Source organism: Mytilus trossulus, unplaced genomic scaffold (genome assembly GCF_036588685.1).
Source record: "Mytilus trossulus isolate FHL-02 unplaced genomic scaffold, PNRI_Mtr1.1.1.hap1 h1tg000247l__unscaffolded, whole genome shotgun sequence".
Taxonomy (NCBI): Eukaryota; Metazoa; Mollusca; class Bivalvia; order Mytilida; family Mytilidae; genus Mytilus; species Mytilus trossulus.
Genome location: NW_026963318.1, coordinates 612630 through 632498, shown reverse-complemented (window position 1 = coordinate 632498; position 19869 = coordinate 612630). Strand labels below are relative to the sequence as shown.

At 30.0% G+C, this 19869-nt stretch overlaps 1 protein-coding gene across 6 annotated transcripts in view; it reads left to right on the top strand.

The window, feature by feature from the left end:
- LOC134701566 (differentially expressed in FDCP 8 homolog) overlaps positions 1-16364 on the top strand; it is a 29144-nt gene extending 12780 nt beyond the window's left edge. For 2 of the 6 annotated variants that reach the window (XM_063562695.1, XM_063562700.1), the window contains 11 exons: positions 5778-6269; positions 6621-6718; positions 7262-7411; positions 8372-8516; positions 9117-9181; positions 9584-9683; positions 10289-10416; positions 11425-11538; positions 12965-13186; positions 14276-14388; positions 16136-16364. In XM_063562695.1, coding sequence (XP_063418765.1) covers positions 5778-6269; positions 6621-6718; positions 7262-7411; positions 8372-8516; positions 9117-9181; positions 9584-9683; positions 10289-10416; positions 11425-11538; positions 12965-13186; positions 14276-14388; positions 16136-16205 — 1697 coding nt within the window. In that variant the 3' untranslated portion in view covers positions 16206-16364. Of the gene's footprint in view, positions 1-777; positions 879-938; positions 957-3653; positions 3694-5777; positions 6270-6620; positions 6719-7261; positions 7412-8371; positions 8517-9116; positions 9182-9583; positions 9684-10288; positions 10417-11424; positions 11539-12964; positions 13187-14275; positions 14389-16135 lie in introns of those variants that run through there. The other 4 variants (XM_063562696.1, XM_063562697.1, XM_063562698.1 and 1 more) reach the window with 4 other exon arrangements.
- Positions 16365-19869: the final 3505 nt, after the last annotated feature.

Below are 19869 nucleotides of genomic sequence, written 5' to 3'. Positions count from 1 at the left end.
TAAAATGATAACACTGCATACATGAACATTCAGGACAGAGTAATACACAAACGAACAATACAATAATACATTTCGACATGCTAATAGTTATCAGAGATACAAGGATTAGTTCCGAGAATAGCCAGTATACGTATATTTTATTCTATCATAAGTTCAGGAATTTCACAGTGTGCGAATGTAACTGTGAGACTGTTTTCTAATATTTTGATAATTCTGGAGGCTGTCAAGCGGGGCTCCGACATTAGATGAAAAAACAGGTTGCTTGATGGAAAGTTTGATAAACTCAAATATTACTGCAAGTTTGGAATTATTTAACCATTTTAAGTATTTATGCAAAAATGGTCCTTCTCTTGCCGCCATTACAAAATTTGGAGATCCTGATCTGTGTTAAGTTTTTAGAATAATTTGCATTCCCATGAGTTTTTAAGTAATTTAGATTGAGGTGCTGGAGGTTTATTCATTTGGTCTAGACATTGTATTGGGGTAGGACAGGGCCTCCTCACATTAATCATGTATGCCGGTTTAGTTTTACGTTTATTTTCACCACCCTAGTAATTTTTTTTTTAGTGTATGATACAGCTTTTTTCAACTTAAAGTTATACCATCTATTGTTAAGTTTGTTTTCAGTTTTAATTAAATGAGTTATTTTTAATGGAAACAAACGAGTGAGAAACTATAAAATAAAATACCTATAAAGGGGTCGTTCGTTTCTATTATTTTTTAAAATATCTTTTGGTACGAAAATTAGAAACACCTCGGTCTTCATTATTTAGATAAGAGAAGTCCGAAAGGGATGTTTTAGAAAACAAAAACAAATTTTTGATCTTTGATCATGTGAGAAAACTGAACGAGAATAATTGTTACAGTATTAGCAAAAGGTGAAAGTGAATATGCGATTGGAAAACTTTTCTTGCTGTGAATAACAAGTTTGACTTTCCAAATTCAGGATTAACATTGTAAGGTTCCGTTTCATTTTCTGTTTTGTTATGGTTATGAGGATATATACATCTGTATTTTTCTCTCATTTTCTTCCGTTTTATATTTCCTTAAAGTGACACCTACATTTACTATAATATATGAAATTGGTTAATAATTGAAAAGGTTATCAAATTATACATGTTACAAGAATGTTCATCATAAAATAGTGATTGCTTATAAAAGTTTTTGACAGATAGGTTTGGTTGAATCCGGGTCTGTTCGCGCCCACTCATGTTCGCCCCCTTTCACTTTCGCACCCTACATGTTCGCACCCAAAGTCCATTCATTAGTGTATTGTATTGCTATAACTTTGTTTCATTGACTAGTTTCAAAATGGAGTGAGATTCTGACTACGTTTTTTTTTATTTGTGTGTTGAATAAATATTATCATGTTTGATCATGTTTTGGTTAACTTATAATAGTGTATTGACATATTCTATTGTTTCATTGTTTCAGATCAAAGGGACCAATCTGTTAAAAACAATTATCTTTTGTGTTTTTCATTTAAAACTTTCAATCTTTTACTCATGCCAAGCTATAAATAGATTCAGTATTTAGACGAAATACAACATTCAGGATTTTCCAATTATTCAACTGAAATGATGAATTAAAATTGGGCGCTAACGTGTAGAGTGCGAACGGACCTTGGGTGCGAACATGCGAGGTGCGAACGTGTAGGGTGCGAAAGTATATTGGGCGCGAAACGGACCTGATACCGGTTTGGTTCAAGTCAGAAAAAGTGGGGTTATTCCTGTTTTCAGAGGACACCCCAGTTTACAGGGACTTCCCTTTTCTATTTCAATTAATGTAATGAAATCTTTAAAGCACATGTTTAAACTTGATTATATTTAAAATATTTCAGGAACAACAAAACATGAAAAAAATGAAGCCTTGTTTTTTCTACTAAGAACTCAAAAACATACAAATCTTTTGTTTATGAATCAATTGATTAAACTGGATGCTTCAGGTTTAACTGACCATAACTGAACTATATTCACTCCCATTGAATGTTTTTTTCTTAAATGCCCAAGTGATTAACTCATCTTATTGTCATCTCATAATTGATGATCAATGTACTGTATGAATTGAATCCAGGTTAGTCCTCCCTGATTCTGGTTCGCCCTAGTTTCTGTTCGCCCTAATACCTGTTTGCCCTGAGTCCGTTCCCCCTGATTTTATTTTTTAGTATAGTATTGCATTGTGTGTATATAATTGAATGTGTTGAAGTCAGTCTACAATTTCGCCGAATATTTACGATGTTTCATGTTAACTTGTCTAAAGCTAGTTGCTATACTAGGTTATCAGTTTCATTACATTTCAGGACTACAAGATATTGTGACTTCATCAACCCCAACCCCCCCCCCTTTCCCTCTTTACTTAATTTGGGAAAAATTGATTTACTTATATGGATAAAGGTAAAATTGAATTTGGATTAACAGAACAGAACAGAACATATTTTATTTCCAATTAAGGGCCCACAAGGGCATGAAGGGGCATACAGAGCATACATGAATATAAAGGAAAAAGAATATTGATTTGCATAGATACATAGATACAAACATTTTTTTTTACAAACAGTAACAATACAATTACTAACTAAACTTGCAGCAATGTTGACCCCCCCCCCCCCAAAAAAAAAAAACACCAAAAAAAAACAAAACAAACAAAAACTATTTTAGTTTTTTTATCCTACATCGATCTTTTGATGTCGTCCCTCACATGACTGATACTGACACATGACTGACAAATTTTAAAAAAATCAAAAAAATCACACAAATGATACTGAATCCACAGTCATGACAGTACAATGTATATGAAAATGTTTTTTTAATGTTTAATAAATTGATGAGATAATTTCTAGAAACAAGAAAGTATTTACAAATTCCTTGCCTTTTAGACATGCTACATGTAGGATGCTTTGTACAGAACTTATGAGTACGTAGAACACTGATATACTTGAATAATTCATATCCAATTAAGGATTTACAAATAATTATATTTGTAAATAATGTATATGCTTTCAAAACTACCAATTATCACGATTAAGGGGGATATTCTCCATGAGAGGTGTTGACATGAGTATTGATGTCTTTATTACAATACATGTATTGTAAATTTAACACCTCTAAAAAGGGTTAACAGGGTATTGTACATACATACTCATTTCAAATTTCAAACAATTTAGTATTAGATTAAAATCACATCAAAATAAGACCTGTAGTAGGTCCAGTTGCACTTAAAATCACCTTGATTTAAAAAATTTGGCAGGTACATGTATGTGCTTTCTCATAAGCCCTGATAAAACTTTATAGTGTTCAGGGATACTGAGAACATCAAAACAAAAATATGAATAAATGAGATGTAAATTTATATTTGTATATATGTAGAAATTAATTAATGTATAATGTAAATTTAGAAATTAACATGAGGTTTTCAATAATGCAAAAAAAAATCAACTGGGTGAATATCAGAATCTATTTTTGTAACAAACTCGATTCTAATATATATCTATTTGTATGCAGATTTTTCTTTAATGGCAATAACTGTTCTAATTTTAGATTTTTTATCAATCTTTTCAAATAGCAATAATTTCTGAGTTTACAGTAATCTTATAATCTCGACCAGCATGAACGAGGTAGATTTTATGTTTCATTTTATCTTATTTTTATTTGCAAAGCAGTTTGAATTCAATTTCATTGGTTACAGTAATTTGAGGTTTGTTTCTATTCACCAGGGTATAAATATTAACACTTACCATGCGGTACCCGTCTTTTGACGGGCGGACCCTAATAACCGTTATTTGGCTCTAATGGCGTTCCATACTTTTAGAAGTCCACTTTATGATACTTATTTTAAAAGTTATGCATGTTCCGTCAATCTGAGGCTATCCATATTCACGTTTCTCACGTATAAGTAGCATTTTGAGCACAAATACGGACTTGGAAAATTGAAATTGGCTAAAACTCGGTTTTCTGGAGGGGTAGGCTTCACATCTGTATCTTACACAAGAAGTTCAGAGGCATAAAACTGGCAAAGATAGTGCAAACCCACAGCCATATAACTACTGATCATTGTTATTATTGAAATACGCATAGGAAACAACTACTTCCGGTTTTGGGTCCATTCGAAGTCAAAAATCGGCAAAAATCGTGAAATTCGGTATTTTGGGTCCTAATGACCTTCTGTAGACCGATGAATCAAGATCAGATTCACTCCGACCTAACAACTGTTGGGGTCTATTTGTTCACTAGGGTCCACTCTACACACAGGCTACAGCTGGATACCTTAACCAGCAACCCTGGGTCTTCTGGGTCAAGAGAAGGGGTGAAAAATCGGCAAAATTGACGTTTTTTGCACCTGTTGACCCACTTTGGGGCAAATTCCCGTCAAAAAAATTCCGCCTCCTCACCCCGAGCACCCCACCCCGTGATCACCTATATTAGATTTAAAGAAATCAATATGCTACAGCAACAGGGCTAAGCTCATTTGCATATAATTTGCATATTTTTGCAAATAAACGAAAATTAGACATTTTCTAAAAACAATTCCGCATGGTAAGGGTTAAGAATCTGGTCAATATAATTGGATTTCTTTAAAGGGCACAAGCTAAAAATAAATAAAGTTTAAATTGTATTTTTTTTGTTAAATCATTAATGAAAGTGTCATAGCAGCCAGTATGGTTTATTTTTGTAAAAATAGGCTAAGAAAGGTTGATGATGAATTATTAACTTGCAAGTCAACATTGAAAGAGAAAAAAAGGTAAATCATTTGATTGACTGATTCGATCCACAAAAATATCATTCTTATACAGGTTAAATCGAAAAATCAATTTGCAGAAGGTCCTTATCTATTTATATTTACGTTTATATTTAGATCATGTTATGAAACTGACAGTCATCTCATTAGTTAATTAGATGGCTTCTTGACTAAAAATTAATACACACAAATTTCTGTTATATTTTATCTATTATATGTATTGTTAATTTTTTATTTAATACTTATGATAATTTGGATAAGTGTTTTAGTATGCTATAAATCAAATATGAGAATTTGAGTCAAATAGATGAACATGATTTTAACAGCTAGTGCCCCTTTAAAATTTGATTTGATTTGATTTTTTTGTGTTTTAACGCCACTTTTAAGCACTGCATTAGGGCTATTTTGTGGTGAACAGTTTTTATTGATGGAGGAAGCCTGAGTGCCCGGAGAAAACCACCAACCTTCGATAGGAAAACTGACAATTGTAGTCCATTCAGATTTAAATCGAGTGCACCCGTTCGAGAGTGATTGACTAGTATAGGCCTCCTTTTCAAAACTCTGGACCTGCATTTGTACACTTTTGAAATGAATTATGTCCCTTTATCAAATGCATTTGTACTTACTACCACATCTTACAGAATATGCTCCTTTTTCTTATTATTCCTTTTGTTTATCATTGATATCAAGGTGCTATCGGAAAAGAGTTTATATTAAAATGTATTCATAATGTAGTGCTTGGATTCTAGGGGACTTTCATATTGAATTGTGCTATTTGAAAATACATATGTATTAGGGGAAAACTCAGTTACAATTTAAGCCAGTATTTAAAGAGCGATGTTGATCCTCTTTTGAACTGTGAAGATGGAAATGTATTATAAAAGATTGTAAAATACTCAATTTGAATAACATTCTAGCATTCCAACTGCTATATGTATATATTGTGTTGGAACTCATGGACTTGCTTCAATTTTTCAGATTTAAAAAAAAAAAATCAATTTACTACTTCAAATATATTAAAAAGTATTAAATACATATTATAGGTCTACAGATGAATGTTTCAGGGGAACAATTTTCTGCCAAAGTAAGAACATTATCAGACCTACCTGGAGCATCAAAAGAAAGTACCATAGATAACACTGGTTCCGCAGGTGTCATTCACCGTATTGAAAATAATACAGCTTCCATTAAATTTACTGGTACTGTAATAACTGGTCTGTCGGACGAAGAAATTTCCTCTGAAGAAGAACAAGATTACTCCTTTAGAGAAATAGGACCCGTTGATGAAGAAACATTGAAGAAAATTAATGAGAAATTTGTTCCTGAACATGATGATGATATTGTGAAGTTAGAAATAGACTTAAAAAAGCGAGGTCTCAGTGATGCAAGTAAAGAGGACAGTATTGAAAAGACAATAAAAACTGATAAAGGGGAATCACCCAGTACCTTTAGTCAAAGTAGATTTAATCCTTTTGATAGAGACTTGCACATGGAAGAAGATCATTTTGAAATCAATAGTTCAAGGCCTCGTTCAGGTAATTTGTTCCTTAATAATACAAATGGTTTCACTGTAATACTAAAGTAAAGGAATCCACAGAAGTTTGCTAAAAATTTTATGTTTAATTTTTCCTGTTGCCATTACTGGTATTATTCATGGAGTATTGCTTTATAATTATACATGTAGAACAAAATCCATTGAAAAAAATCTCATTCAGTTCTTTGATGTGAAATATACGTAAACAGCTCTTGACTTAAGTACAAACATGGTTTTCTACAAATTTGGTGTATGATACAGTTAAAAATGATATCAATGAAAATACTCAACACATTATTCAAACAGTTTCTTTGAATTCGTGAATTATAGTAATGTAATTTTTGCACCACAGGATCTTTTTCATCATGGACCAATTTATCAGAGACAGGGGATGAAATCACTATAAATGCTGAACTTGGACTGGCCGAGGATCACTTCTCACATCCTGAGGTATATATATAACTACGAAGTACATTTGTTGTGATGTTTAAAAAATTTTTTACAGACAGTTACTAAAATGTCCATCTTTATAAGTGGATAGATGCAAATTAGGTAGAATTAATACCGCTGCTACATGTACATTTTTAAATAGTGCATTATCATATTGAATGGTTTGATAAGTAATGGAGACCATTGAGCATTAAACAGGTTTTATTTGGTGGAGTGCCCTTCAAAATAAGAGCATACTACATTACATTACATATAGTATAAATTGTCTAATCAGCTTGTATAAGATAGAGAGAAAAAAGATAATGGGAATAATAAAAAAGAGACAAACAAACATGACAAAAGACAAAAAGAAAGCAAAATGAAAGCATACTACCAGTACACTACAATACATATATAGTATAAATTGTCTGAAAAAACTCTTATAATCTTATAAGATAAAGATAAATGATAATCTCTATAAACAATAAAAAAAAAAGACAGACAAAGACTCAGGCAAAGCATTATACAGGTATAAGGAATCCAATGTAAATTTGTCTTTTACAGGGACATTTTGGATTAAGTAATCATGAAGAATTAGAGATGGCTATAGAAAACTGTAAAGAAATGATCAGTGAAGCACAGCCTCACTCTGACAGAATGAAAAATCTGGTTCAGAAATTGATTCAGCTACGACTGAAGTTACAGGAACTTAAGGTAGGCTGGATTGTATATAGGTAAAGAAATGATCAGCAAAGCACAGCCTCACTCTGACAGAATGAAAAATCTGGTTCAGAAATTAATTCAGCTACGACTGAAGTTACAGGAACTTCTAAAGTTAAGCTGGATTGTATATAGGTAAAGAAATGATCAGTGAAGCACAGCCTCACTCTGACAGAATGAAAAATCTGATTCAGAAATTAATTCAGCTACGACTGAAGTTACAGGAACTTAAGGTAGGCTGGATTGTATATAGGTAAAGAAATGATCAGTGAAACACAGCCTCACTCTGACAAAATGAAAAATCTGGTTCAGAAATTAATTCAGCTACGACTGAAGTTACAGGAACTTAAGGTAGGCTGAATTGTATATAGGTAAAGAAATGATCAGCAAAGCACAGCCTCACTCTGACAGAATGAAAAATCTGGTTCAGAAATTAATTCAGCTACAACTAGCCGTTTCAGAATCTAATGCATCCTGGGTAATATTTTCAAAAGCGTACACCAAAGCGTTTTGATTGGTTTAAAACGTTATAAACAATGGAAATTCAACCAATGATGTAACGTTATTTTCGCTTTGGGGTACGAACAATAAAATTACCCATGATGCTTTAGATTCTGAAACAGCCAACTGAAGTTACAGGAAATTAAGGTAGGCTGGATTGTATATGTAAAGAAATGAATAATAAAGAATAATATCTGCAAAATGTAAATAAAATAGTGTTTTAACCAATTTAAATCTGTTGATCAACGGAAATGGATCTTCTTTTAAAAAGCTTCTTTATGATGCATCATACTTTCAGAGCTAAATAATTAAAAACATCAGTAATCTACCAATGATTATGACAGAGCTTCTCTCATGATAATTAAACGTTAAAGAGCTTATTTTAAGATACATTATACCAATAATCTATCTACCAATGACAGTGCTTCTCTTATGATCCTTTGTACCTTTCAGGAAGGACCAGAACCAGTATCCTCTGACATTAAGATAGTTCTTGGACACAAGTTTACAATCCAAGAAAGTCGTAATGCCAAACATTATTGTGAGAAATGTAATGCAATGATCCTAGGGGTCATTCAGACATGGCTCAGATGTGCAGGTATACTTATCTTTCATTCATACTATAAATGACAGTCATTTGACTCAGATCAATGCAGAAATAAAACAAATAAAAAAAGCTTTTTAAAAGCTTTCATATTTTCTTACTAAAATAGCTTTCTAAGGAATGTTTCTTGGATCCTTGATTTTCCTATTAACATCCAAGAAGCCATTCAAGTATCCAGCATAGTAGTTTCCATGAAGTGGTATTATATCATAAGACTCTTCTACAAATCTTTGATAAAACTGCTAGTATAAAAATAAAGCGATGTGGTATGATTACTATTAGTCATAATCAATATTAGAGGGGGGATAGGAGGGGTCCTGATCCCAAAATCCTGGGCTTAAAAACACAAAACCCCAAAATTAAATAAAGTAAATCCCGGCATCCTGAAATGCTAAAAACAGAATTTTCGGATCCAGAAAGGGTCAATCCCAAAATCCTGAGCTTAAAAACACCTGCTCCTGGACTCCGAATAAAGGTCTTATCCCCCTCATATTATGCATAAATGAATCAACTGAATTTATTATAAAAAACACTATATTATTATCAACAAATGAAAGTACAAAAAAAGTAACAGTAATAAACTTATATTTCCAGATTGTGGTTACAGCTGTCACGAGAAATGTGTCAACGGCATCAAAAGAACTTGTGCAAGTTTAAAGGTAGGTGATTTTTTATTTCATGTCCAATTTCTACGGGAATTTTCTCCCATTAGAACATATATTCTTAAACATTGTTTAAAAAAAGAATTTTTATATCAAACTTCACATTTTATCATTATTTTGAAAAGAAATTTGTTTTGAGACCAACTTGTTTCTCCAAATATAAAATATATATATCACTATTTATACTAAAATTTGTATGCTTTTGATGTCACAAGGAGATATGCCAGACCCTGGTCAAAAGAAGACTTACTTCAGGTGCACTAAGCAAATTTAATATACATCACAAACATCACTCACAAAGTTCTCTTAGCAGTAAGTATTGTTGGTAATACATGTAATCACATATATATGTGAATATTTTTTAAGTAGAGAGTATTACTTCTTTAATTATAACTTTAGGTTGCAGAAACTGGTATCTTTTGTTTGTCAATATGCCCAGATAGAGGTTTGTCAGCTCAGAACTACAGATGTGCTGAATGTAGAAGTCACATCTCATTTAGTAAGTTGTAATTAAGAAAAAAGTAAAATAACAAAAATAACATTGCTGAGGACAATTCCTAACTGAAATTCAATAACAAAATAACAAAATCAAAAGCTCAAACAAATGATAACAACTGTCATGTTCCTGACTTGGTAGAGGCATTTTCTGATGTAGAAAATGGTGAATTGATTCTGCTTTTATAGCTAACTTAACCTCTCACTCGTATGACAGTTGTTTAAAATTCTGAAGATATCTATGGTCTATCTAAATTCTTCATTATAGTTTTTACAATGAATGACATAATAGCTCATAATTCATGATAATTGTATTAGATAAATGATATCTGCTGTTACATGGCTTTGGACATAAAAATTGAAAATAGATTTATCCCTTTTAGTCATACCAAGAAATAAATTCTGAGTTTTAAAAAAAATGTGTATTTTCGTCTCTTTATACTTTTTGGATGGTTACACAGAACTTAAAAATTCCTTTGAAAAGTTTCGTACGTATGCGATTGCCAAAATATATTTATTCTTTTTAGTTATAAAAAAAGTTATGTTAGATTTATGTTTAATCATAAGAATTAGTTGCAATGGAAAGCTGTTATCAAATTATATTTTTAGAAAGTGGATTCAGTGAACCACGACTTTGTGATTACAGTGGTAACTATTATTGTGAACTTTGTCACTGGAATGATACCATGGTTATACCCTCTAGAGTTCTACATAACTGGGACTTTGAACCACACAAGGTATTATCTACTGTCTCTCCACAGTAAATTTCAGAAAGTGTAGGTCCAGCTTCATATTTCAATATTAATGATTACTGTAAACAAACTTATTTTCGCGAGCGATTTATTTTCGCGACTTTCGTGAGTAGAAAAAAAACGTGAATATAAATAGTTGCAAATATGTTAAACTTGGATCTTTCCTTATTTGACTTCATCAAGTAAATCAGAAAATCGCAAAATTAAATAGCCGCGAAGTGATGAAGAAAGCAGAAAACGCGAAATAAAGTATCCGCGAAAATAAGTTGGTTTACAGTATGTTTTTTACACTTAAATTCTACTATTGTATCTTGAATATCAGCAATACATTCACAGGAAATTACCAATCAGATAGTAAGACTGATTTTTAAAATGTGAAAAGTTGGAGCTGAAGGCAGATTCATTGGAGTTTTACTTTAGACTCTAACAAGTTTTGAGATTTCACATCTCAGTTATGTTGGTGAGAGGTTTTAATCCATTAAATAATTACATCAATATTTACATCCTGACAGTCATACAATTAAAAAATAAAATAAGAGAAAACTTGAAAGGTGTTCTCTGAAGTGTATTGCAATCTTGTTAACATTTATCTTTTTACTTTGATTGGATTTTTTTCCATGATTTTGTCTCTATTTGATTTACAAGATTTGATTTTCCCTCAGTTGAAGAGCATTAAGGACCAAAATTCTGGAGCATTTGGCAAATACAACTAAGGTTACTATTCTGGGGTAGAAAATTTATTGTATTTCCAAAAAAATTACTACATGACAATATTATCCTGATTTCATTCTAAAAAAAGTAAAAGCAAATTAGGTTTATTTGGTTTTATTTGTTGAAACATTCTCTCAAAGATAGCTTCACTAGATCTCAGTTTTTGAAGATAAAAAGTTTTACCTTTATTAGACGTTTTACAAATAAATCCAGAGGTACAGTATGCATTTCTGTTCAGAAGATGCAAATTCAAATTTGATTCATATTGTTGTATACTTACAGGTTTGTAGGGCTTCTAAACAGTTCCTTAAATTGATGACAGACAAAGCTGTGATGAGAATCCAAGATGTTAATCCAATGTTGTTTAACTATGTGGAAGAGTTGAGTGAGGTTAAGGTAGGGAAATGGGTTGTATGTTTACTGTGGATTCATTAATATTCGTTGGATACAAATTTTCATAGGTTTTGTGGGTACAAAATTAATGTTTAAAGAATGACAAATTTTCTATAGGCTTGTTAGCAGACTTGGGCAAAACCATGAAATAAAATATCTACGAACATGTGAGTTTTCTTCCATCCACAAAATTAGTACAAACAAAAATAAATGAATCCACAATAAGTGACATTATATAAGAAGCTATATTCATATAATGTAATGATAAATTTCTAATATCAGGTTATTACATATTGAAATTTTGCAATATATATCAAAGGAAAATTTGATATTGATTTCTCATGTGTTTGTGTGGTTTTCATGATAAAATAACAATACATTTTTTTTGTTTTACAATCTAACTTTAAGATGATTGCACCAAGTATTTATGCCAGATCAAATACATATGACATCTCCCCTGTGAAGCAAAGGGTACAATCAAAATCACCAGATGGATATACACACACCGGAAGTAACAGTCGAGCAGACCGCTTGAAAGGTGAGTAGTCGTATTTACTTGTTTATATCAATAAAATTTAATAAATAAGGTAGTGCACTGAATGTCGGATACTATCTAGTTTTGAAATACACAATTATCCTTGCTAGAAAGCATGCAGTTAATGCTAACACTTCGGCACAGTTCCAAAATTTCATCAGATAACTGCATTGAAGTGTTTGCAATAACTGCACGCTTTCTAGCAAAAACAATTGTGTATTTTAAAACTACATACTATCCGACATTCGGTGTGCCAACTTATTTATCAAAATTTAATTGATATAAACAAGAAAATTCAACTACTAACCTTTCAAGCGACGAGTTCGACTGTATCTTCCGGTGTGTATATCCATCACGTGATTTTGATTGTACCCCTTGTGAAGGGAGGGTTTTATGGTTTCTGAATATTAAAGTACCTGTGGTACTTGCAAGGACAAACATCTGCCTCTATATAGCTTTAGATTCTACAATGAAAAGTAATATTGCAGTTGATATAAGTAATGATATCTGAAACAAAGATCTTAATAAAACTCAACATTTTTTTAAAACTGTACAATTAAAAATAATCATGGAATCAGAGATAAAAACTACTGTAGTACCTGGTACTTTGCAGAAATGATACTGATATTTAGATTGCATAGTATATTTAAAACACTTGTTTAGTGTGATGCTAATATTATATTGTCTATCTCTGGTGTTAAAATGTTTTCTTTCACAATCCTTGATCAAGAAAGTCCCTCACGAAAAGATTTCTCTGATGAATGGGCCCATTTAAAGTTTTTTTTAAATCTTGTTTAATATTAGTTTGTTGTATTCCAGCCCTCATATTTTTTCTGACAAATACTGTTAAACTTCAATTATAATAATAACTGATTGATTTTTTCTTACTTTCAGAAATTACGAGAAGAACTACTGATAATGAAAAAATATCTATTGCTTTGTAAGAATGCAATGAGTGAGAAATTTCTGTTGATGTTAAAGGGTAGACAACACTTTGTGGAAAATTCAGATGTGTATTCTATGCAGGATTTCCTTGATATTCAGTCGGATAAATTGTTAGGAGATTTAGCTACAATCCACTCTGCCTGGGCTCAACATATTAAAACAGACTGTGAGGTGAGTTGTCAGATAAGGAAAATCATTGAATAAATGTACATTTTATTTAGAATTCAAATTTTCTGAATCAAGAAAATAGAAGAAAAATCTGACAAACCAAAGGACATTAACAAACAGAAATGATGAAATTTAAGATACTCTCAAGAGGTGTATTTTTTTCTTATCCTTAATTTGAGTTAAGTGTTTTAACTTAATCTGCATTGGCAGACTAAAAATAAGGAGAGGTGGTATGATTGGCCAAGAAAACTTTTACTTTTTTGTGGTAGGGTTGAGCAAGGTAGGGGTATGTAAAAATATATATTTGATAACCAAAAAAATACATCTATTTCATGGATAGATTGATGAATGACAAATATCTGATGCATTTATGACTATTTTTAATAGTATCTATGTTGGTTGTTTTTACATCTGTTTCTATCAGATGCATATGATTCTATCAGAACACTGTCATATATATGTATTTTTATAACTTTTGAGTTCATTACATTTCAGGCACAAATTTTGGTTTTAGTGAACATCATTTGTTCATTTAGCCGCATCATCTGTTCCTATGTAGAGCTAATTGTTAAAAAAATTATAATACTATATTGCTCGAATTATTCATCAAATTAAATTCTTGTAATTGATATTCAGCACTGCTATCTTTGGGAATTGTGATTAAGTACTTACAGAATAAATATTATTTTTAGATTAATCTGAAATCTGAATAATGACAATTACAAAGATGCCTGATAAACTTTAATACAGCAGGGATAAGGGCGATCAACTCTATCTGGTAAATGACATCAAAAAGGTGCACAAAGTTGATGAACTTTATGGCAAAAGACATAACTCGAAATTGGTCTATTATTTAATCCTCTCGTATGGCGGCTAATGGATGACTGTGAGAGATCGATAGATAAACACCAACACAATTCGAATGTAAATATTAAATTCATTGCACTGTGGGTTACAAGATAGTTGATTTTGCATTTATTCTGAATTTATCATTTTGATATTGCCTCTTTTCATTTGTTTGGCTGATTTATGTTTGCCACTAAACATTTAGTTAATATTGAATCCGATTAAATATCATTTCTTATTTTACAGCTATGTCGAGCTCGAGGATTTATTTGTGAGTTGTGTAATGACCATACAGAAACCTTATTTCCATTTGATAGTGTAGCAATAGTGTGTTCTCAGTGTTCATATGTTTTACATAGGTAAGCAAAACTCTAGTTCCAATAGTGTGTTCACAGTGTTCATATGTTTTACATAGGTAAGCAAAACTCTAATTCCAATAGTTTGTTTAACTATTTATGATTTTCATTTTACACACAAAAGTCATGTGATTAGGTCAAAAATCTATGCAGTTTTAGGATCAATGCATCATTGTCTGCATGTTAACATCAACACACATGGGTTATGGCTTTACTATAGATTTTCATATGGGTGAGAGTCTATTTAAAATCTATTTAAATCTTTACATTTGCTTAATTGTTTGTGGAAAAAAAGTTTGTTCACTTCCAGCAATTTCAGCTGATACAACTTTTTAGATCGCCACATTGAAACAACTCACCTATAGTCCAAATTCATCTTTGTTCCAAATTTTTTATTTTGGCAATAGGATACAACAAACTTAGACTGGTTCCCGATCCCAATATTAAGTATGTCTCACGTTATATTGGTATATGTTTTATATCGTGAGAGAGTATGCTAATAGCTAATACCTGGAACGTAGTGCCAGGGACCAGGATACAACAAACTTGACTTAACCAATACAAAGAAAAGACCTTGTATCAATGTGTATAGTGTGCAAGATTTGACAAGTTTTATCACTTCATGTGACCATCTCACACTTTTGGATTACACATATAGAATTATGCTGTAAGAACGTCTGTTTCCCTAAGGTTTACATAGAACAGAGAATTCTACTTTATGGTTGTCTCCCTTGGCAAAAAAATCTAAAACTGCAAATAAGATGGTTATTTTGAAGTTTTTTTGTCTCATCACAGATGAAAAATTAGGTAGACAATATTTCTTGTGCTAATAGATATGAGATAGTAATATTTATAAGTGGAATTATCAATTTATTATCCCGTTATTATTTTGCATTATGTGTAAATTCAAGAACACTAAAAATCATAGTAGTTGTATGAATAAACGTTCATGACATGTATAGAAAATCCTATCTATTGCCCTGCAAAAATCTTTCATATAAATATTATAAGTTTGTTATTGTTTGCTTTTGACTTTGATCATAACATGACACAAACTATCCTATGAATATATTTATTAAACCATGTTTACATTATTTTTTCACTTCAATACATTTGCACAGGAGTGCTCAAGTTAAGATAAATTATAAGAAGGATGTGTACTAGCATTTTTGTCTCCCTAATATTAGTTTAAAGAACAAACTTACTAATAACCAACTAATTTACAGTTTTAGAATTTTTGTCAAAGGGAGACAACCCAACCTTAAATAGTTCTAACATTTAAAATTGCTAGTCTACATAAGAATCAGGCAGTGGTGAAAACATGACAAACAAAAACCCACTCAGGTTGACATTAATTTATGTTCAAAATGTATAATGATGGAAAAAATATACCATTTGTTTCCTTGTCCTGATCTGGTAATTGGAGATAAAATTTGGTTACAATGCACTAGAAATTAACAATTAAGGGGAGCTAACTCTGTAATTTGCTATCAATCTAACCAAAGTTTATCGAAAGATTTCTAAAGTTACCAGACACGAAGACAATTAAGACCTACCATTTCTAACTCAGGATGAGTGTTACTTCAAAATAGGATGGCTAGGGAGGTGGGTTTTTTTCAGCCATGTTTTGATTTTTTTCAAAATTGCCTGATTCTTAAAAAGACTGGCACTTAAAAGAATCACTTAAACCTTTGTTTGATCTTTGTATTTTCTTTTTTAATTGTTCAATTATTTTCAATTTTTTTTTCAGGCACTGTTTTATCAAGAAGGGATCTCAGTGTCCACGATGTGAAAGGAAAAACAAAAGAAAAGCTACTTGACAACATTCCATGCATACCGACTGTTTTATCATCAATTTTAACAACATATTAAAATGTGCAATAATTGTGAAAACAAGGAGAATTCACTTGTTTCCTAAGTCTGTTTGTCTTTCAGATATATTTTTATAATAAAATTGTAAAATTGTTGTAATATTGTAAATACTTGGACCACTGGAAGCTTAACAGTTATCCATCTTCATTATTGTCACTAATTGGTTAGGTCAGCACATAAGACTCTTATGCAGAAGCTATTATATTACAAGTTGACATTTAGTACATTTTCTGATGTGGCATATTTAAAAAAATTTTAAAAAAAGGTAATACATGTATCTCATTACCTAACTCAAAAAAACAAGTATGAAAAATCCATTGGCAAAAGAAAAAACTATATTATAAGTCTGCAATGCATCACAAAGAAAAAACAAAACTGTTGTAAGTAAAGTTGGCCACAAACTTCAAACACCAAAAACTGGTTAATCTAAAAAACAAAACATCAATCACCTTAACTAAGCCTTTGGGGTGTACTAAGATGAACCCCCATTTATAGCATTCAAATGAGTTGTCATCACATAGTTATTCTGTATGTCTGCTCTCATTATCTGCCTCTCCTGATATACATATGTATACATATTGGTATATTGACCAGTAACTTTTAAACTTTATACGTTTTCATACAGAATCTACCAGTAAATACTAATACAGTGATGGAAATATCTATTACTTGTATTGTAATACAGTGATTAAAATATTTATTACTTGTACTGTAATGCAGTGATTAAAATATTTATTACTTGTATTGTAATACAGTGATTAAAATATCTATTACTTGTATTGTAATGCAGTGATTAAAATATGTATTACTTGTATTGTAATACAGTGATTACAATATCTATTACTTGTATTGTAATGCAGTGATTAAAATATCTATTACTTGTATTACTTGTATTGTAATACAGTGATTAAAATATATATTACTTGTATTGTTAAACTGTGATTAAAATATCTATTACTTGTATTGTAATACAGTGATTAAAATATGTATTACTTGTATTGTAATGCAGTGATTACAATATCTATTACTTGTATTGTAATACAGTGATTAAAATATTTATTACTTGTATTGTAATACAGTGATTAAAATATCTGTTACTTGTATTGTAATACAGTGATTAAAATATTTATTACTTGTATTGTAATACAGTGATTAAAATATCTATTACTTGTATTGTAATACAGTGCTTAAAATATCTGTTACTTGTATTGTAACACAGTGATTAAAATATCTGTTACTTGTATTGTAATACAGTGATTAAAATATCTATTACCTGTATTGTAACTTGTATTGTAATACAGTGATTAAAATATCTATTACTTGTATTGTAATACAGTGATTAAAATATCTGTTACTTGTATTGTAATACAGTGATTAAAATATCTGTTACTTGTATTGTAATACAGTGATTAAAATATCTGTTACTTGTATTGTAATACAGTGATTAAAATATCTGTTACTTGTATTGTAATACAGTGATTAAAATATCTGTTACTTGTATTGTTAGTTACTTGTATTGTAATACAGTGATTAAAATATCTGTTACTTGTATTGTAATACAGTGATTAAAATATCTGTTACTTGTATTGTAATACAGTGATTAAAATATCTGTTACTTGTATTGTAATACAGTGATTAAAATATCTGTTACTTGTATGGTAATACAGTGATTAAAATATCTGTTACTTGTATTGTAATACAGTGATTAAAATATCTGTTACTTGTATTGTAATACAGTGATTAAAATATCTGTTACTTGTATTGTAATACAGTGATTAAAATATCTATTACTTGTATTGTAATACAGTGATTAAAATATATATTACTTGTATTGTAATACAGTGATTAAAATATCTGTTACTTGTATTGTAATACAGTGATTAAAATATCTGTTACTTGTATTGTAATACAGTGATTAAAATATCTATCACTTGTATTGTAATACAGTGATTAAAATATCTGTCACTTGTATTGTAATACAGTGATTAAAATATCTGTCACTTGTATTGTAATACAGTGATTAAAATATCTGTCACTTGTATTGTAATACAGTGATTAAAATATATATTACTTGTATTGTTAAACTGTGATTAAAATATCTATTACTTGTATTGTAATACAGTGATTAAAATATGTATTACTTGTATTGTAATGCAGTGATTACAATATCTATTACTTGTATTGTAATACAGTGATTAAAATATTTATTACTTGTATTGTAATACAGTGATTAAAATATCTGTTACTTGTATTGTAATACAGTGATTAAAATATTTATTACTTGTATTGTAATACAGTGATTAAAATATCTATTACTTGTATTGTAATACAGTGCTTAAAATATCTGTTACTTGTATTGTAACACAGTGATTAAAATATCTGTTACTTGTATTGTAATACAGTGATTAAAATATCTATTACCTGTATTGTAACTTGTATTGTAATACAGTGATTAAAATATCTATTACTTGTATTGTAATACAGTGATTAAAATATCTGTTACTTGTATTGTAATACAGTGATTAAAATATCTGTTACTTGTATTGTAATACAGTGATTAAAATATCTGTTACTTGTATTGTAATACAGTGATTAAAATATCTGTTACTTGTATTGTAATACAGTGATTAAAATATCTGTTACTTGTATTGTTAGTTACTTGTATTGTAATACAGTGATTAAAATATCTGTTACTTGTATTGTAATACAGTGATTAAAATATCTGTTACTTGTATTGTAATACAGTGATTAAAATATCTGTTACTTGTATTGTAATACAGTGATTAAAATATCTGTTACTTGTATGGTAATACAGTGATTAAAATATCTGTTACTTGTATTGTAATACAGTGATTAAAATATCTGTTACTTGTATTGTAATACAGTGATTAAAATATCTGTTACTTGTATTGTAATACAGTGATTAAAATATCTATTACTTGTATTGTAATACAGTGATTAAAATATATATTACTTGTATTGTAATACAGTGATTAAAATATCTGTTACTTGTATTGTAATACAGTGATTAAAATATCTGTTACTTGTATTGTAATACAGTGATTAAAATATCTATCACTTGTATTGTAATACAGTGATTAAAATATCTGTCACTTGTATTGTAATACAGTGATTAAAATATCTGTCACTTGTATTGTAATACAGTGATTAAAATATCTGTCACTTGTATTGTAATACAGTGATTAAAATATATATTACTTGTATTGTAATACAGTGATTAAAATATCTATCACTTGTATTGTAATACAGTGATTAAAATATCTGTCACTTGTATTGTAATACAGTGATTAAAATATCTGTCACTTGTATTGTAATACAGTGATTAAAATATCTGTCACTTGTATTGTAATACAGTGATTAAAATATCTGTTACTTGTATTGTAATACAGTGATTAAAATATCTGTTACTTGTATTGTAATACAGTGATTAAAATATCTGTTACTTGTATTGTAATACAGTGATTAAAATATATATTACTTGTATTGTAATACAGTGATTAAAATAAATATTACTTGTATTGTAATACAGTGATTAAAATATCTGTTACTTGTATTGTAATACAGTGATTAAAATATCTGTTACTTGTATTG